This window comes from Heterodontus francisci, chromosome 19 (assembly GCF_036365525.1).
Source record: "Heterodontus francisci isolate sHetFra1 chromosome 19, sHetFra1.hap1, whole genome shotgun sequence".
Taxonomy (NCBI): domain Eukaryota; kingdom Metazoa; phylum Chordata; class Chondrichthyes; order Heterodontiformes; family Heterodontidae; genus Heterodontus; species Heterodontus francisci.
The window spans coordinates 68,967,652-68,988,909 of NC_090389.1; the positions used below are offsets into that span (position 1 = coordinate 68,967,652).

Genomic DNA, 21,258 nt, shown 5'->3' on the forward strand with positions numbered 1-21,258 from the left:
CAGTTCGATAGCTGGTGTATATGGAAATAACAAGCAATGGTAGGGCACAACTCATTATCCTCAGGCTAGTGAATGGAACTGGAGGTGAATTATTCTGTTCAAAGAGTGTGATCCAGTGCTTTGGAGCAGGTCAGAGAATGTGCATGGCAGTAAAAAAGAAAAAAAGGGAAACTGAGCACATTAAAGCATATAAAAACATACATTTTCCATTTCTGGCACACTTCTTAACACCTCTCTTGTACTCCTTAACACAACTAAGGTAGAGTGGTTAAAGATGAAAGGTGAGAAGAACTCACCTATCATTTGAACAAACTTTTTCTTGCATGCTGTTCAGCACTGTAAGACAAATGTTACAAGAGCCACTCCAGATATGAGAGCAACATTCAAGTCTCGGGAGGTCCTGCTTCTGTGTAGAGAATCATTGTTGAAGGGGAAAAGAAATATTTGACATAAAAGGGAAAACTAAGTTTCTTTGAAGCAGCTTTAGCGATGAGGAAATATGGATTGCATTTGTGATCACAGTAGATGGTGATGCCAAATATGTCAACAGAAGTGGGATGAGGAAAAATAGCCCCCTTTCCAAATGAAAATGCTTGTCTTCAATAAAAAAACAAATCAAAATCCCTATTGCATTAAGCTTTAAAGATTTCTATTGCTAACAGGATCAAAGCAACTCTAGGTTCTCCAGCCACAGGTCAATAAGGCAAAAACAGCTGCAATCCAAGCTGTCTTGAATCAATTGAGGTAAAGCCTGCAGAAATACAGCTCATATATCAAACAAAAGAATTAGAAACTTGGTTATGATTAAGAGATTGCACAGTGTAGTACTGCACAACAGCTATCTAGTTTCCTAAAACAGGCCATACAATTAAATCAGTCTACATATTTAATCTGATACAAGTAAGCAGCTTGACGTTGCACTATTGTTGTAATGATGTGCTGGAAAGCTATGTGATTACTCTGCACTTCCCAAAGAGATGTAAATGGAACCCAACCATACCAACCAGGATGTCCCATGTTCAATTCCTGGACCTTGTTGCTAGGTAATCTCAGAGAAGGCAGTAATAGGACAATCTGGCCTTGATCATGAAATGGTGAAAAAGCAACTACAGGAAAGAAAGTAGCTTGGGTTTCCTCTCCTGATCACTATTCAGTGATCTTTGCTGGAAAGTGTAAGTTTACAGTGAATATCAGGTCGGGACAGGAGTGGACTTAGTTCTTTGAATCATTGGGCTGGATTTTAAGAAGACCTCAATGTCGTGATTGGTGGTGGGGTGGGGGGGAAAGGTTGGTGCCTGAAGATGGCTGTGGATGAAGCCTGCCACGGACCTCAACGCCAGCAGGGCCTGACCCAAACTTCCTGACAGCAGCAAAGCTCTGTGGCGGCTCCACCACCGCTGGGCGACAGGACCACAATCTGAATATTCAAATCAGTAAAATGAATTAATTTATACACTTACCATAGATCTTGAGGGGATTGCAGCGGCCGGCACTCCAGTGCCTTCAGATCCCCGATTGGTGGGGAGGGGGGAGGAGGGAAGTTTGTCAATGTGGGGGGGTGCCAGGGAACAGGATCAAATACATGCAATGGGTGCAGTGGATGGTGGGAAAGGCTGAACCTTAAACTGCAGTTTGGGGTGCGGGGGGAGGTCAGATGTAAAAGGTAAGTGTTCGGGGTGGAGAGGAGGGCAAATAGTTATCGTAATTGTTATTGGGGGCTGGAAAAGGAGCAAAAGAAATGTATGTATTTAATTTCGGTGTATATTTCTTTAAATATTTAAATAAGCCTATAGGGTTGGCTGTCCTTTAAAAAGGGCGCCAGCGCCTGCGTACAGGCAGCTGACGCCATTGCTGGGGATGGACAGCCCGTCCCCTCCACATGATCGGGCTGTCCCCCTCCAACTATTTAAATGAGCCACCACGCTCAAGATCTTCGGCATGTGGCCCGCAGTTTTTGAGCTAGCCACTGAGATCGATGCCGGGCTCATAGAGTCCAGCCCGTAGAATATGGAGCATAAACACAGGCATAGACCTGTTGGGTGGAATGGGCTATTTCTGTGCTGCAAATACTTCATGATGTTCTAATGATACAGCACAGGAGACCATTTGGTCCATCGTGTCTGTGCCAGCTTTTTGAAATTAGTCCCACTCCAATGTTAACTATACAATTAGTCCTAATCCCTCACTCTTTCCCCATTGCCAAGCAAATTTTTCCAGTTCAAGTATTTATTCAATTCCCATTTGTAAGTTATTATCGAATCTGTTTCCTTTCAGGCAGTGCATTCCGAACAATAACTCACTGTGTAATTTGTTCTTTGTGTTGCCTCTGGGTTTTTTTTTTGCCAATTATCTTAAACCTGTGTCTAGTTATCAAAACATCCGTCTCTAAAAACACTTTCTCCTTATTTATTCTCTCAAAACTCTTCAAGATTTTGAGCATGTCTACCAAATCTCCCCTTAACATTCTCTGTTCTAAGAACAACCCAGTTTCTCCAGTCTCTCCATATAACTGAAATCATTCATCCCTGGTACCATTCCAGTAAATCTCCTCTGCACCCTTTCTGAGGCCTTGACACAAGTGTAGAGCCCAGAGTTGGCCAAAGTACTCAAGCTGGAGCCTAAGCAGTGTTTTATAAGGGTTTCACATAACTTGCATGCTTTTGCACTCAATGGGCTGAAATTTCGCAGCCCTGTGGTGGGAGGCTTAGAGGCGGGTCGTGAGAGAGCTCCATAGAGTGGGCAGCCAACTAACATTGTTGAGCCCCCAATTATGGGTGATTCTGTGGCCTTGCCGCCGTTTTGGAAGTGGCAAAACAGCTCCCCCTGCGTGTGGAGACTGCCAGCTAAATGAAGGCAGCCTGGGGGCAGGGGGTGTGTGGGGGGATGGCATCGGAGCTGGAGGCGTGATGTCACTAAGAGGGAGCTGCATAATTGAAAGGCTGCAATAGCAGCCAAGACCGTTCCAGTGGAAAGGTTTCCCCTCCAGGCCAACTCACCTACTGCTCTAGATGCTGGTTATTTGATGTTTGTTGCAGCTTCCTCACTGTTGACAGCCTGCCTTAGCAGTACCCAACTCTCCCAGTGGGGCTGCCGAGGCTTCAGAGCTGCTGGTCCTCTGATTGCTGCTGGCAGCATCAGGAACCTTCACCGCCATCCTTAATTGGACGGCAAGTTTGGAGGCGGCCAATTAGGAGGCCGCTTTCAGGAAGATTGCTCTGCCAGTCTCAGTGCCGGAAAGTGCAGGCTTGGGAGCAGAGCCGGAGAAAAAAAACAAGCAAAAAGTGACATCAGAGTGAATTCACAGTCGACAGAGGGCAAGGAAATAGAAAGCCATCCAGAGTGAGTATACTGGTAAGCTTTTAATTTAACTTGATCTCAATCAAATATAAAATAAGACTTGATCAATTCAGTAGTACATAAACTAAAAAATAAAGCACATGTTACAGAAGCTGTATTAAGTATTATTAGCATTTATCAGTATTTGTAAGGTTTACCAATAGTAGTAAGGTTTATTAGAATTGGCAAGCTTTATTAGCATTGGTAAGGTCTATTACCAGTAGGAAGGTCTACATATCTGCGTAATCAAGAAAACTTTAGTTGAACTTTACTAGCATTTAACAAGCACAGTAAATTCTACGATACGTAGGAATTATTCAAAGTTAATGAAGAAAATAATGAAATTAACTGATAGCATAAGTAACAATGGCAAGACCGGTGTTTTGTTGTTGCAACTGTGGTATGTGGGAGCTCCTGGATGCTAAGGCAATCCAGGACAAACACATCTTCAGAAAGTGAGAGCAGCTAGAGAATTCAAGATCAGGATTATTGATCTGGAAGCCAAACTGCAAATATTGCGCAACACAAGGGAGGGGAATACCTGGACACTTTGTTCTGGAGGATGGCCACACCTCCTAGAACAGGGTCATCTGTTTTGATCTGCAGTGCAGGATAGGAGGATGTGACCGTGAGTGAGGCAGGTAAAGGGACTGAGCAGACAGTAGCGGAGGAGCCTCAGACTTTGCAATTGTTAAAAAGTCTGAGGTGCTCTCAACCTGTGTAGATGAAAGAGAGGTCTGCAAGGTGGATGAACAGACTGGCCCTGGCACTGTGGTACAGGAAGCCATTCAAGTGGGGGGGATTTAAAAGAAATATAGTGGTAGTAGGGGATAGTATAGCGAGGAGGATTGACATGGTTTTGTACAGCCGAGAGCATGAGTCCAGAAAGCTGCGTTGCCTGCCCGGTGCCAGAGTTCGGGACATCTGCTCAGGGCTGGACAGGAACTTGGAGTGGGAGGGGGAGGATCCAGTTGTCGTGGTCTATGTAGGTACCAACGACATAGGTAGGACAAGGAAAGGGATTCTGTTTAGACAGTATGAGGAGTTAGGCAAGAAATTGAAGAGCAGAACCTTAAGGGTAATAATCTCTGGATTATTACCTCAGCCACGTGCCAATTGGCAGAGGGTACATATGATTAGTGAAATGAATACGTGGCTCAAAGACTGGTGTGGCAGAAGTGGGTTTCGGTTTGTGGGGCACTGGCATCAGTACTGGGGAAAGTGGGGGCTGTACCGTTGGAACGGTCTGCACCTGAACCTTGCTGGGACAAGTCTTCTAGCAAACGGTATAACTAGGGAAGTAGAGAGGGCTTTAAAGTAAACAAGGGGAGAGGGATCATAAAAGCAAAATACTGCGGATGCTGGAAATCTGAAACAAAAACAAGAAATGCTGGAATCACTCAGCAGGTCTGGCAGCATCTGTGGAAAGAGAAGCAGAGTTAACGTTTCGGGTCAGTGACCCGAAACGTTAACTCTGCTTCTCTTTCCACAGATGCTGCCAGACCTGCTGGGAGAGGGATCATGCTTGGGTAGATATAGCAAATCAAGGGGTAGAGTCAAGGCAGGAAAGCAGAATAGTCATATGGGGAATGAAGGTCCGAGAATGGCAGGAAGGGACAGAGAAAAAACCTAAGAACACACCAACAGTCAAGACTAGATGTTACAAAGATAACAAAAAGACAAAACTCTCTGTATCTGAATGCACGTAGCATTCATAACAAAGTAGATGAACTGATAACGCACACTGAAGTAAATAAATATGATTTGATCGCCATTACGGAGACATGGCTGCAGGATGACAAGGATTGGGTCCTCAATGTTGAGGGGTATATAACATTCAAGAATAATATGAAGCTAGGTAAAGGTGGAGGGGTAGCACTGTTAATCAAGGATGGTATTGGTACAATAGTTAGAGATGACCTTGGTACAGGAGGAGATCAGGATGTAGAATCGATTTGGGTGGAGATGAGAATAGTCGGGAAAAGAAGTTACGAGTGGGAGTAGTCTACAGGCCCCCTTAACAGTAATAACAATGTAGGACCAAGTATCCAAGAAGAAATATTGGGTACTTGTGGTCAAGGGACGGCAATAATCATGGGTGATTTTAATCTACATATAAACTGGAAAAATCAGATTGGCAATAGTATCCTGGATGAGGAGTTCATAGAATGCTTTCAAGATAGTTTCTTAGAGCAGGCACGTTCTGGAACCAACCAGAGAGGTTATATTAGACTTGATATTGTGTAACGTGACAGGATTAATTAATGACCTCAGAGTAAAGGCATTTCTAGGTAGCAGTGACCACAATATGACTGAACTTTACATCCAGTTTGAAAGAGAGAAAAGAGTGGGTCTAAGGCTAGTATTTTAAACTTAAATAAGGGCAATTATGTGGACATGAAAGCTGAACTAGCAGAAGTGAACTGGATTACTAGGCGAGGAGATAAATCAATAGGGAAACAGTGGCAGACATTTAAGGGACATTTCAGAAAACTCAGAATAGGTATATTCCTACTATAAAGAAAAATTCCAAGGGAAGGACCCACCATCCCTGGTTAACTAAAGAAGTTAAGGAAAGCATCAAGCTGAAGGAAAAATCATAACTGTGCAAAGATGAGTGGCAGGTCAGATGATTGTCTGCCGTTCTTGATATTCTGACCAATGACTAAAAGATTAATCAGGAGAAAGAAATTAGGGTATGAGGGGAAGCTAGCTAGAAATGTAAAAACGGATAGCAAGAGTTTCTACAGGTATTTAAACATAGAAACAGAGAAAATAGGAGCAGGAGTAGGCCATTCGGCCCTTCGAGCCTGCTCCGCCATTCATTATGATCATGGCTGATCATCCAACTCAGTAACCTGTTCCCGCTTTCGCCCCATACCCTTTGATCCCTTTAGACCCAAGAGCTATATCTAACTCCTTCTTGAAATCATACAATGTTTTGGCCTCAACTGCATTCTGTGGTAGCGAATTCCACAGGCTCACCACTCTCTGGGTGACGAAATTTCACCTCATCTCAGTCCTGAAATCGTATCCTTAGACTATGAACCCTGGTTCTGGACTCCCCCACCATCGGGAACATCCTTCCTGCATCTACCCTGTCAAGTCCTGTTCGAATTTTATAGGTTTCTATGAGATCCCCCCTCACTCTTCTGAACTCCAGCGAATATAATCCTAACCAACTCAATACCTCCTCATGTCAGTCCCGCCACCCTAGGAATCAGTCTGGTAAACCTTCAGCACTCCCTCGATAGCAAGAACATACTTCCTCAGATAAGGAGACCAAAATTGCACACAATATTCCAGGTGTGGCCTCACCTAGGCCCTGTATAATTGCAGCAAGACATCCCTGCTCCAGTACTCCAATCCTCTCGCTATGAAGGCCAACATACCACATGCTTTTTTTACCGCCTGTTGCACCTGCATACTTACCTTCAGCGACTGGTGTACGAGAACACCCAAGTCTCGCTGCATATTCCCCTCTCTCAGTTTACAGCCGTTCAGATAATAATCTGCCTTCCTGTTTTTGCTACCAAAGTGGATAACCTCACATTTATCCACATTATACTGCATCTACCATGCATTAGCCCACTCACTCAACTTGTCCAAATCACCTGAGGCCTCCCTGCATCCTCCTCACAACTCACCCTCCCACCCAGTTTTGTGTCATCTGCAAATTTGGAGACATTACATTTAGTTCCCTCATCTAAATCATTAATGTATATTGTGAATAGCTGGGGTCCTAGCACCGAACCCTGCGGTACCCCACCAGTCACTGCCTGCCATTCAAATAAAGACCCATTTATTCCTACTCTTTGTTTCCTGTCCGCCAACCAATTTTCTATCCATCGCAATACACTACCCCCAATCCCAAGCGCTTTAATTTTACATACTAATCTCTTATGTGGGACTTTGTCGAAAGCCTTCTGAAAGTCCAAATAAACACATCCACTGGCTCCCCCTCATCAACTCTACTAGTTACATCCTCGAAGAATTCTAGTAGATTTATCAAGCATGATTTCCCTTTCGTAAATCCATGCTGACTCTGCCCGATTTAAAAAGGAAGAGTAAATAAAGTGAGTGTTGGTCCTCTCGAAAGTGAGAATGGGGAGTTAATAGTAGATGATAAGGAAATGGTGGATGAAATGAACAAATATTTTGCTTCTGTCTTCACGACAGATGATACTTAAAACATTCCAGTAATAGCTATAAATCAGGAGGTGGAAGAAGAGGAACATGGTGAAATTACAATCAGCAGGGAAGCAGTACTAACCAAACTGATGGAGCTGCGGGCTGACAAGTCCCCGGGTCCTGATGGGCTTCATCCTAGGGTCTTAAAAGAAGTGGCTAATGAGGTCATAGATGCATTGGTGTTAATTTTTCAAAATTCGCTACATTCTGGAAAGGTTTCATCTGACTGGAAAGTAGCAAACATAACCCCTCTCTTCAAGAAGGGGGTGGGGGGGGGGGGGCGGAGGCAGAAAACAGGTAACTATAGGCCAGTTAGCTTGACGTCTGTCATGGGGAAGGTGCTAGAATCGATCATTAAGGAGGCTATAGCTGGGCACTTTGAAAAACACAAGGTAATCGGGAACAGTCAGCATAGTTTTGTGAAAGGAAAATCTTATTTAACCAATTTATTGGAGTTCTTTGAAGGAGTAACATGCGCTGTGGATGAAGGGGAGCCCGTTGATATACTGTACTTGGATTTCCAGAAGATATTTGACATGGTGCCACATCAAAGGTTATTGCACAAAGCAGGAGCTCATGGTGTAGGGGGTAACATATTAGCATGGATAGAAGATTGGCTGGCTGGTTGGCAGAAAACAGAGAGTATGCATAAATGGGTCCTTTTCTGATTGGCAGGATGTCACGAGTGGAGTCCTGCAGGGGTCTGTGCTGGGGCCTCAAGTTTTTACAATTTATATCAATAACTTAGATGAGGGGAGTGATGGCATGGTAGCTAAATTTGCAGATGACACAAATATAGGTAGGAAAGTATGTTGTGAAGAGGACCTAAGGAGGTTGCAGACCAATATAGATAGGTTGAGTGAGTGGGCAAAAAATTTGGCAGATGGAGTATAATATGGGAAAATGTGAAGTTGTTCACGTTGGCAGGAATAAAAAAGCAGAGTATTTCTTTAACGAAGAACGACTGAATAATTCCGAGGTGCAGAAGGAACTAGGTGTTCTACTGCAGGAGTCACAAAAGGTTAGCATGCAGGTACAGCAAGTAATAAAGAAGGTTAATGGAATGCTATACTTTATTATGAGAGGAATCGAAAATACGAATTAGGAGCAGGAGGTGGCCAATCGGCCCTTCGAGCCTGCTCCGCCATTCAATAAGTTCATGGCTGAACTGATTACTCCAAATTTCCATCTACCCCCGATTACATTGTACCCCTTGCTTATCAAGAATCTATCCACCTCAAAATATTCAAAGACTCTGCTTCCACCGCCTTTTGAGGAAAAGAATTCCAAAGACTCACGACCGTCAGAGAAAAAATTTCTCTTCTCTGTCTTAAATGGGCAACCTCTTACAGTGACCCCTAGTTCTAGATTCTCCCACAAGGGGAAACATCCTTTCCACATCCACCATGTCAAGACCCCTCAGGATCTTATATGTTTCAATCAAGTCGCCTCTTACTCTTCTAAATTCCAGTGGATACAAGCCTAGCCTGTCCAATCTTTCCTCATAAGACAGCCTGCCCATTCCAGGTATCAGTCGAGTAAAATAAAAGCAAAATACTGCAGATGCTGGAAATCTGAAATGAAAACAAGAAATGCTGGAAATACTCAGCAGGTCTGGCAGCATCTGTGGAGAGAGAAGCAGAGTTACCATTTCAGGTCAGTGACCCTTCATCAGTTCTGAAGAAGGGTTACTGACAAAAGAACAAAGAACAGTACAGCACAGGAACAGGCCATTCGGCCCTCCAAGCCTGCGCCGATCTTGATGCCTGCCTAAACTAAAACTTTCTGCACTTCCGGGGTCCGTATCCCTCTATTCCCATCCTATTCATGTATTTGTCAAGATGCCTCTTAAACGTCTCGATGGTACCTGCTTCCACCACCTCCCCCAGCAACAAGTTCCAGGCACTCACCACCCTCTGTGTAAAGAACTTGCCTCGCACATCTCCTCTAAACTTTGCCCCTCTCACCTTAAACCTCTGTCCCCTAGTAACTGACTCTTCCACCCTGGGAAAAAGCTTCTGACTATCCACTCTGTCCATGCCGCTTATAACTTTGTAAACCTCTATCATGTCGCCCCTCCACCTCCGTCGTTCCAGTGAAAACAATCCGAGTTTATCCAACCTCTCCTCATAGCTAATGCTCTCCAGACCAGGCAACATCCTGGTAAACCTCTTCTGTACCCTCTCCAAAGCTCCCACGTCCTTCTGGTAGTGTGGCGACCAGAATTGCACGCAATATTCTAAGTGTGGCCTAACTAAAGTTCTGTACAGCTGCAGCATGACTTGCCAATTTTTATACTCAATGCCCCGACCGATGAAGGCAAGCATGCCGCATGCCTTCTTGACTACCTTATCCACCTGCGTTGCCACTTTCAGTGACCTGTGGACCTGTACGCCCAGATCTCTCTGCCTGTCAATACTCCTAAGGGTTCTGCCATTTACTGTATACTTCCCACCTGCATTAGACTTTCCAAAATGCATTACCTCACATTTGTCCGGATTAAACTCCATCTGCCATTTCTCTGCCCAAGTCTCCAACCGATCTATATCCTGCTGTATCCTCTGACAATCCTCATCACTGTCCACAACTCCACCAACCTTTGTGTCGTCCGCAAACTTACTAATCAGCCCAGCTACATTTTCCTCCAAATCATTTATTTATACTACAAACAGCGAAGGTCCCAGCACTGATCCCTGCGGAACACCACTAGTCACATCCCTCCATTCAGAAAAGCACCCTTCCACTGCTACCCTCTGTCTTCTATGACTGAGCCAATTCTGTATCCATCTCGCCAGCTCCCCTCTGATCCCGTGTGACTTCACCTTTTGTACCAGTCTGCCATGAGGGACCTTGTCAAAGGCTTTACTGAAGTCCATATAGATAACATCCACTGCCCTTCCTTCATCAATCATCTTCGTCACTTCCTCAAAACACTCAATCAAATTAGTGAGACACGACCTCCCCTTCACAAAAACCATGCTGCCTCTTGCTAATAAGTACATTTGTTTCCAAATGGGAGTAAATCCTGTCGCGAAGAATCCTCTCTAATAGTTTCCCTACCACTGACGTAAGGCTCACTATAATTTCCTGGATTATCCTTGCTACCCTTCTTCAACAAAGGAACAACATTGGCTATTCTCCAGTCCTCTGGGACCTCACCTGTAGCCAATGAGGATGCAAAGATTTCTGTCAAGGCCCCAATTTCTTCCCTTGCCTCCCTCAGTATTCTGGGGTAGATCCCATCAGGCCCTGGGGATTTATCTACCTTAATGCTTTGCAAGACACCCAACACTTCCTCCTTTTTGATAATGAGATGACTGAGACTATCTACACTCCCTTACCTAGGCTCAACATCCACCAAGTCCTTCTCTTTGGTGAATACTGATGCAAAGTACTCATTTAGTACCTCGCCCATTTTCTCTGGCTCCAGACATCGATTCCCTTCTCTGTCCTTGAGTGGGCCAACCCTTTCCCTGGTTACCCTCTTGCTCTTTATATACGTATAAAAAGCCTTGGGATTTTCCTTAATCCTGTTTGCCAATGACTTCTCATAACCCCTTTTAGCCCTCCTGACTCCTTGCTTAAGTTCCTTCCTACTGTCTTTATATTCCTCAAGGGATTCGTCTGTTCCTCGCCTTCCAGCCCTTACGACTGCTTCCTTTTTCTTTTTGACGAGGCTCACAATATCCCGCGTTATCCAAGGTTCCCAAAACTTGCCAAACTTATCCTTCTTCCTCACAGGAACATGCTGGTCCTGGATTCTAATCAACTGATGTTTGAAAGACTCCCACATGTCATTTGTTGATTTACCCTCAAATAGCCGACCCCAATCTAAATTCTTCAGTTCCTGCCTAATATTGTTATAATTAGCCTTCCCCCAATTTAGCACCTTCACCCGAGAACTACTCTTATCCTTATCCACAAGTACCTTAAAACTTATGGAATTATGGTCACTGTTCCCGAAATGCTCCCCTACTGAAACTTCGACCACCTGGCCGGGCTCATTCCCCAATACCAGGTCCAGTACGGCCCCATCCCTAGTTGGACTATCTACGTATTGTTTCAAGAAGCCCTCCTGGATGATCCTTACAAATTCTGCCCCATCGAAGCCCCTAGCACTAAGTGAGTCCCAGTCAATATCGGGGAAGTTAAAATCACCCACCACTACAACCATGTTACCTTTACATCTTTCCAAAATCTGTCTACATATCTGCTCCTCTGCCTCCCGCTGGCTGTTGGGAGGCCTGTAGTAAAATCCCCCAACATCGTGACTGCACCTTTCCTATTCCTGAGCTTCACCCATATTGCCTCGCCGCATGACCCCTCCGAGGTGTCCTCCTGCAGTACAGCTGTGAAATTCTCCTTAACCAGTAATGCAACTCCCCCAACCCTTTTACATCCCCCTCTATCCCGCCTGAAGCTTCTAAATCATGGAACATTTAGCTGCCCATCCGGTCCTTCCCTCAACCAAGTCTCTGTAATAACAACAACATCATAGTTCCAAGTACTAATCCAAGCTCTAAGTTCATCTGCCTTACCTGTTATACTTCTCGCATTGAAACAAATGCACTTCAGACCACCAGTCCCGCTGTGCTCCGCAACATCTCCCTGCCTGCTCTTCCTCTTACTGGCCTTATTTACTAGTTCCCCTTCATTTATTTCACTTGCTGTCCTACTGCTCTGGTTCCCACCCCCCTGCCACACTAGTTTAAACCCACCCGAGTGACGCTAGCAAACCTCGCAGCCAGGATATTTGTGCCCCTCCAGTTTAGATGCAACCCGTCCTTCTTGTACAGGTCCCATCTGGCCCTGAAGAGATCCCAATGGTCCAGATATCTGAAACCCTCCCTTCTACACCAGCTGCTCAGCCTCGTGTTTAGCTGCACTATCTTCCTATTTCTAGCCTCACTGGCACGTAGCACAGGGAGTAATCCCGAGATTACAACCCTAGAGGTCCTGTCTTTTAACTTTCTACCTAACTCCCTAAACTCCCCCTGCAGGACCTCGTCACTCTTCCTGCCTCTGTCGTTGGTACCGATGTGTACCACAACCTCTGGCTGTTCATCCTCCCCCTTCAGAATGCCCCCTGTCCGTTCAGAGACATCCTTGACCCTGGCACCAGGGAGGCAACATACCATCCTGGAGTCTCTTTCACGTCCACAGAAGCGCCTATCTGTGCCCCTGACTATAGAGTCCCCTATAACTATTGCTCTTCTGCGCTTTGTCCCTCCCTGCTGAACAACAGTGCCAGCCCTGGTGCCACTGCTCTGGCTGCTGCTGTTTTCCCCTGAAAGGCCATCCCCCACAATAGTATCCAAAACGGTATACTTGTTAGACCTGAAACGTTAACTCTGCTTCTCTCTCCACAGATGCTGCCAGACCTGCTGAGTATTTCCAGCATTTCTTGTTTTTATTTCAGTCTAGTAAACCTCTGCTGTACTGCCTCCAACGCATTTACATCTTGCCTTAAATAAGGAGACCAGTACTGTACACAGTACTCCAGATGTGGTCTCACCAATGCCCTGTACAGCTGAAGCATAACCTCCTAACTTATGTATTCAATTCCCCTCGCGATGAACGATAATATTCTATTATTTTTCCTAATTACGTGTTGTACCTGTATACTAACCTTTTGTGATTCATGCACATAGGACACCCTGATCCCTCTGCAACTCAGAGCTCTGCAATCTCTCACCATTTAGATAATATGCTTCTTTTTTATTCTTCCTGCCAAAGTGGACAATTTCATACTTTCCCACATTATACTCCATTTGACAAGTCTTTGCCCACTCACTTAACCTATCTATATCCCTTTGTAGCCCCTTATGTCCTCTTCACAAGTTACTATCCTACCTATCTTTGTGGCATCAGCAAATGCAGCAACCATCTGAGTCCAGATCGAAGGGCACTGTTTTAAAATTAGGGGTCACCCTTTTAGGACGGAGACGAGGAGAAATATTTTCTGAGGGGTGTGCGACTCTGGAATTCTCTGCCTCAGAAGGTGGTGGAGGCGGGGTCATTGAATATTTTTAAGGCAGAGGTAGATAGATTCTTGTTAGCTAGGGAATCAAAGATTATCGGAGGTAGATGGGAGTGTGGAATTCGAGACAGAAACAGATCAGCCATGATCTTATTAAATGGCGGAGCAGGCTCGCTGGGCTGAATGGTCTACTTCTGCTCCTAATTCGTATGGTCGTATGGACCCCATCTGATCTTAATGTCAGGATCTTGAAGCCCGTGGGAGAATCCTGCCCCATTTCCCTGTAAAGCCAAGGATCCCTCCTGTATACTTTAACAGCCTTCTCAACCTTCAAAGACTTGAACACTGTACCTTCAAATCTCCTTGTTCCTGCATCCCCTTTAAAATTGTACCATTTAGTTTATATTGCCACTCCTCATTCTTTCAATCAAAACGTATCACTTCACACTTCTCTGTTGTAAACTTCATATGTCATGTCGTTACCCATTTCACCTCATGAAGTCTATTTTTTTTAAAAATTCATTCATGGGATGGGAGCGTCACTGGCTAGGACAGCTTTTATTGACCAGCCCTAGTTGCCCTTGAGAAGGTGATGGTGAGCTGCCTTCTTGAACCGTTGCAGTCCATGTGGGGTAGGTACACCCACAATGCTGTTAGGAAGGGAGTTCCAGGATTTTGACCCAATGACATTGAAGGAACGGCGATATAGCTCCATATCATTATGGCGTGTGGTTTGGAGGGGAACTTGCAAATGGTGGTGTTCCCATGCAACTGCTGCCCTTGTCCTTCTAGGTGGTAGAGCTCGTGGGTTTGGAAGGCGCTATCTAAGGAGGCTTGGTGTTTTGCTGCAGTGCATCTTGTAGATGGTACACACTGCTGCCACTGTGCCATCTATTACCATCCTCCTCACCGCTCACTACATTTCAATGTTTTATGTCATCTGCAAAGTTTGAAATTATGCCCCATTTACCCAAGTCTAGGTTATTAATAGACAAAAAGAGCAATGGTCCCAACACTGACCCCTGGGCACACCACTGCACACTTCTCCCCCAGTCTGAAAAATGACCATTCATCAATACTTTCCCTTAACCAATTCTGTATCCACGTAGCCATTGCCCCTTTAAACCCATGGGCTCCAATTCTGCTAACAAGTCTATTTTGTGATACTTTATCAAACATCTTTTGAAAGTCATGAACACATCAACTGCACTACCCTCCTCAACTCTCTCCACTACTTCATTAAAGAACTTAATCAAGTTAGTCAAGTATGATTTGACTTTAACAAATCCATGTTGCCCTTCATTTCTTAACCCATATTTTTCCAAGTGCCATTTAATTTTGTCTCAAAGTTTCCCCACAGCTGACATGAGGCTGGCTAGACTATAGTTGCTGGGTTTCTCTTTCCCTTCTTTTTTGAACAGGGATGTAACATTTGCAATCTCCTAGCCCTCTAGTACCATTTCCGTACCCAACAGGCATTGGAAGATTGTGGCCACAGCCTCCACAATTTCCACCCTTACTTCCCCCAGCAACCTCGGCAGTAACCCATCCAGACCGGATAACCTTTCTTCTTGAGCACTGTCAACCATTTTTGTACATCTTTGTTATCTATTTTTATCCCATCCAATTTCTTTACTACCTCCTCTATGACTGAGACACTGCCAGCATTCTCTTCTTTAGTACTCCAGCCATGCCTTTTGCTCCCACAAGATGGTCTCCTTTTAGTCCCTAATCAGTCCCACCCTTCATTTAACTACTCTTCTACTATTTACAAGCTTACAAAAACATTTTGAGGGTTCCCTTTTATGTTACCCGCAGATCTCTTCTCATAGTTATTATACCATCTCCCCCTTTCCTCGTCAAGAGGCTGCTGACCGGTGAATCTTTCTTCTAGAAGTCATTCACAAGTCTTTAGGTTATTTTTGTTAAGTTTAGTTAGTCTAATAAATAGAGGCATGACAGGGATCCTTAGTCCCATGGAACATCATGTAACATGTGACAACTCCAGGAAACTTCTTATGGCGTGGACAACCACATGTGCAGGAAGTCATCAGCTGGAGGAGGTCAAGCTCCGGCTTTCAATGTCACTGCGGTGCATCCACGAGGCTGAAAGCTACGTGGATAGCAGGTTTCTGGTTGTGGTCACACTGCAGCTTAAGGGTATGCAGGCAGAGAGGAATGGGTACCCATCAGGCACTCGAGGAGGATTATGCAAGTAGTGCAGGAGCCCTGTGAGTGAATGTCGTTATCCAATCAGCATTCAGTTCTGAATACAGGTGAGTGTGATAGTTCCTTTGGGGGGTGCAGCCTTAGCCAAACTCACAGTACCATGGCTGGCTCAGCTGTACAGTGAGTGCAGGAGGAAGGTGGGGAAATCAATAGTGATAGGGGATTCTACAGTTAGGGGAACAAATAGGTGTTTCTGCGGTTGCAGACATGAATCCAGGATGGTATGTTGCCACCCTGGTGCCAAGGTCAATGGTGTCACCTAACAGCTGCAGAAAGAATGTGAACAGCCAACTGTCGTAGTCCAATCAGTACCAACAACATAGGTAGAAAGAGGGATGAGTTCCCGCAGGCAGATTTTAGGGAGCTAGGAAAGCAACTAGAAAATGGACCTCAAAAGCAAGTAATCTCCAGATTACTCCCTGTGTTACACGCTAGTGAGTATATAAATAGGAGGATAGGCTGGAAAGATGGTGTAGAAGAGAGGGCTTCAGATTCCTGGAACACTGGGATCAGTTCTGGTGGAGATGGGATCTGTACAGGCCAGATGGGCTGCACCTCAACACAGCTGGGACCAATGGCCTTGTGGGGCAGTTTGCTAATGCTATTGGGGAGGGTTTAAACTAACTTGGCAGGTGAATGGGAACCAGAAGGCAACATTAAAGGAAAAAAAACGAGGTGCACAATGAATTGGGAGATACAGATCGCACTTGAGTAAGAAACAGGTGAGGTCAGAATAAGAGGAAATGCAAGAAGGCCTAAATTGGGTTTACTGTGCATGTATGTGAACACACAGTGTGAAAAATAAGGTTGGTGGACTGCAGGCGCAGGTAACCACATGAGAATATGACACTGTGGTGATAGCGGAGACCTGGCTCATAAAAGGGCAGGACTGGGTATTAAATATCTCTGGATACTAGATGTTCAGGAAAGTTAGGGAAGGAAAGAAAGTAGGACGGATGGTAGTATTGATTAAGGATAATATTAGTGCTGGAGAGAAAGAATGTCTTAGAGGGGTCAAAAACAGAATTTATTTGTTTAGAGCTAAGAAACAATAGAGGTACAATTACATTACTCAGTATGTGCTATAAGCCACCAACTAGTGGAAACAATATAGAGGAACAAAGTGGCAAGGAAATTACAGAGAGGAGAAAAAATTTGGAGGAGTTATAATGGAGGACTTTAATTACCTAATATAGACTGGGATTGTAATAGTGTCAAGAGCAGGGAGGGGGAAGAATTTCTGAAGTGTGTTCAGGAGAATTTTCTAGATCTGTATGTTTCTGGCCCAACAAGGAAGGAGGCATTGCTGGATGGTTCTGGCAATGAGGTGGGACAAATGGATCAAATGTCAGTGGGGGAACATTAAGGGGACAGTGATCATAAAATCATAAGGTTTAGGTTAGCTATGGAAAAGGACAAAGAGCAATCCAAAGTAAAAATAATTAATTGGGGAAGGGCCAATTTCAATGGGGTGAGAAGGTATCTGGCCCATTAAACTGGAATCAAAGATTGGCAAGCAAAACTATAATTGAACAATGGGCTGCCTTTAAAAAGGAGATAGTTCATGTACAGTTGAGGTACTTTTCCAAGAGGGACGAAGTTAGACAAACAAAGTCAGAGCTCCCTGGATGACGCAAGAGATAGAATAAGATTAAGCAGAAAAAGGGAGCTGACAGGGGTCAGGTTGATAATACAAGTGAGAACCAGGTTGAATATAGAAAGTTCAGAGAAGTGAGAAAAGAACTAAGAGCAGCAAAGAAAGTATGAGAAGAGTCTGGCAGCCAACATAAAAAGGAATCCAAAAGTCTTCTATTGGCATATAAATAGCAAAAGGGTGGTAGAATGAAGAGTAGGGCTGATTAGGGACCAAAAAGGGGAATTTAAGCATGGAGACAGAGGGCATGGTTGAAGTACTAAATGAGTACTTTCGCAAGGACAAAGATGCTACAAAATTCTTAATGAAAGGGGAGGTAGTTAAGACGCTGGATGGGCTAAATATTGTTAAGGAGGAGGTATTAGAAAGGCTGTCTATACTTAAATTATTTAAGTCACCAAGAGCTGATCAGATGCACCACAGGATACTGAGGGAAGTAAGAGGGGAAATTGAAGAGGCACTGGTCATTATCTACCAATCCTCCTTAGATACAAGGGTGGTACCAGAGAACTGGAGAATTGCAAATATAACACCCTTGTTCAAGAAAGGGTGTAAGGATCAACCCAGCAACTACAGGCCAGTCAGTTTAACCTCGATGGTGGGAAAACTTTTTTTTTTAAAACAGACAATAAGCCGGGACTAAATTAACAATCACTTCTTCAAGGGTGGATTAATTAAGGAGAGTCAGCACAGATTTGTCAAGGGGAAATCATGTTTAACTAATTCGATGAGGTAACAGAGAGAGTAGATGAAGGTAATGCAGTTGATATGGTGTACTTGGACTTCCAAAAGGCATTTGATAAAGTGCCACATAACAGCAAAGCTGAAGTTCACAGAATAAAAGGGATGCCAGCATGTATACAAAGTTGGCTGTGTGACAGGAAACAAAGTGTACCAGTGAACAGTTGTTTATTGGGCTGGAGGAAGTATATAGTGGGGTTCCCCATGGGTCAGTATTAGAACCACTGCTTTCCTTGATAATATTAATGACCTAGACTTGGGTATGCAGGGCACAATTTCAAAATTTGCATATGGCACAAAACTTGGAAGTGTTGTGAGGAGGATAATGATAGATTTCAAGAGGACATATACAGGCTGGTGGAATGGGCAGACATATGGCTGAAGAAATGTAATGCAGAGACGCGCGATGTGATACATTCTGGTAGGAAAAACAAGGAAAGGCAACATAAAGGCTACAATTCTAAAGGGAGTGCAGGAGCAGAGGTACCTGGGGGTATATGTGCACAAATCGTTGAAGGTGACAGTCAGTACAAAAGCATAGAAATTGCAGTGAATCTTTATAAAACACTGGTTCAGCCTCAACTGGAACATTGTGTCGAATTCTGGGCATTACACTTCAGGAAGGGTGTGAAGGCATTTGAGAGGGTACAGAAAGATTTACAAGAATGGTTTTTGGGGATGAGAGACTTCAGTTATGTGGATAGAATGGAGAAGCTGCGGCTGTTCTCCTTAAAGGGAACAGAAGGTTGAAAGGAGATTCGATAGAGGTGTTCAAAATCCTTTAAAAGATATAAAGCAAAACTGCATCTTAAATACAAAATAATCATTAGGTCATTTTATATAAGAATCTCAACCACAATCAGACAAAGAACAGATGCAATCGACACCCACCTGTTCATCTGAGCCACCGGAAGCAAAGAAGTCCCCAGCACTAGAAAAAACTACACAAGTAGCTGGACCCTTTAAAAAGAAAACAAGGAATTGAGTATTATTTTTTATCCATACTGTGTTTAGGAAAACATCCAGAGTAAATCTGAGTGCCCTATAGACACCAATGTGTTCAGGTAGTAAACATATAATGCTAAAATGGCTTACATAATGGTCGACCTTCCTCTACCTTGCTCCTAAATAGAGCTTGAAAATGAAACCTAATCCTCTGTTCTTATTCTGCTCCCAAATAACATTTCACTCATACTTACAAAATGGGTATCCAGACCTTACTATATTCAAAGAAGGTGAAGCAATGTAAATGTGTACAATTCAATGTCAGAAAGCTTTACACACAGATTTCTCTAATTGCACAAGGTGCAGATCAGAGGCAAACTGCCCCATAAAAATCCAGCACTTTTGCCTCATAATCTGCTGTTTAGGTTCTATCCTTAAAGGACAGGCTGATATTGATGTTTAGAATAAAAAATGGTTTTGTTCCTTCAATAACTTTACAAAATGTTGTTAATTTTTTTTTTACAGTGATGGAGTCTAAATTCAGCACTACGCCACCCCAAGCAGTGTTCTGCACTATGCTTTATTTGGAGGTAAATGAGGCAAAACAGGAACAACCTCAAGTCCTCGACAACTGCTAAAGAAATTCTCTGGCCCTCCCCTGAGCCACAAACATTGGTTTCCCTACCAAGAAGCAAAAATCCCTCCTCACTTGCCCACACAACTGCTCCATGCAGTCTTAAATTGAACAAATAGCCTCAGAGTCAACCCTCCACCATTTACTTCACAATCACTCTTCACACTCACTTTCTCTGGTTCTTCACCTACTGCTCAACATCATGGAACTGCCCTCTTACCAACTCCCTCTTAGACATACGACTGAGGCACTAGGGCTCCTGCTGCCATCATAGCAATGGCACAGCAACACGAATACATTCACAAGGGACAGCACCTTCACAAAAAAATGAAGACCACCAACAGGGAACTTAGAACTTTCAGCATGCACAAGTGGATTTGAAATGTACTACTCATCCTCAAACATTTGCAAGATAAAAATCCTCCTCCCATAAATTATCCTGCAATTTCTTTTCCCTGGAACTTCCAATATCCCTGCCCCATGTTGCTTCCTTTAGGATCCAGGCAGTATCTGGACTTCCTCTGGGTTATTCTGTTGCACCCAAGAGTACTCCAGGTGTGTGTCTGCTTCACTATAGCGAACTTCAACAGAAAGATCAGAAACTGAAGTGGTTGGGGTCATGGCGTGTCTTCAGGAGCACCAGCATTAATTGCTCCCGATTAAAACAGAAGAGAAAGATCGATCCCATTGCATACCCTTTTAAAGGGACAATACTGTTTTTAACTTCTGGAACTAGCACATTGAGTTTTTAAATTTGGTATCACTGTAAACAATAACTATTTCCTCTACTTCAACATATCACTACTTTTTCATAGATTTGTATTTTATTCTGGGACAATAGCTTTCAGCTCTTCTGAAATTTTTCAAGTGCCCATTTACAAATTGAGGAGGAACTGTTCATCAAGTACTCATGTTTTTAAAGCAAACTTCAAGACAGAATTACTATTTTCAGAAAATGGGTTGCAAATAGGTTCCAAAACATGTACATAAAAAAATTGATAAATGCTGCCTTTATTGGGGTTACTCTGATTAGAATATGCCATCAATTACTGTCCCAGTAGAATACATTTTAACTGCTTTTTAGAACTTAGCTGTGGTTGAAGATTGAATCAAATACATCTTTCATGACCAATCACACGTGTGTGTGCACGACCTACAATGCAAATCTTCATTTACAAAACTGCTTCTGTATCTTGCCCTGGAAATGTAACAGTCTAGATTATCTACATAACTACAAAAAAAAAACTTTAACAAGCTCTAAATTTTGAATAGAAACACATGAACAAATCTTTGTGAACTTTTTCTATGATTAACTTTCTTGCATACTGAACAACTTGTACTGTTGACTGTAGCAAAAAAAGAGCTAATATCAGGGCACTTAACAATATAATAAAGATAGATAACATGGCTGCCAACTGAGAAATCTCAAACTAAAAACAGTCTTCCCAATTTTCCCAGTTGCACAGCTTATCTTGCTCGTGTGAAGCATAACTGAAATAACTGCAAGTCTTACTAAAATGGACACTAAGGAAGTAATTTTCTGAGTAA

At 43.6% G+C, this 21,258-nt stretch overlaps 1 protein-coding gene across 5 annotated transcripts in view; it reads right to left on the reverse strand.

Annotated features, from left to right (window-relative positions):
• LOC137380151 (POC1 centriolar protein homolog A-like) overlaps positions 1-21,258 on the reverse strand; it is a 149,208-nt gene that overhangs the window by 69,560 nt on the left and 58,390 nt on the right. For all 5 annotated transcript variants that reach the window (XM_068051870.1, XM_068051868.1, XM_068051866.1 and 2 more), the window contains one exon: positions 19,023-19,091. In XM_068051870.1, the coding sequence (XP_067907971.1) occupies positions 19,023-19,091 (69 nt within the window). The remainder of the gene's footprint in view (positions 1-19,022; positions 19,092-21,258) is intronic.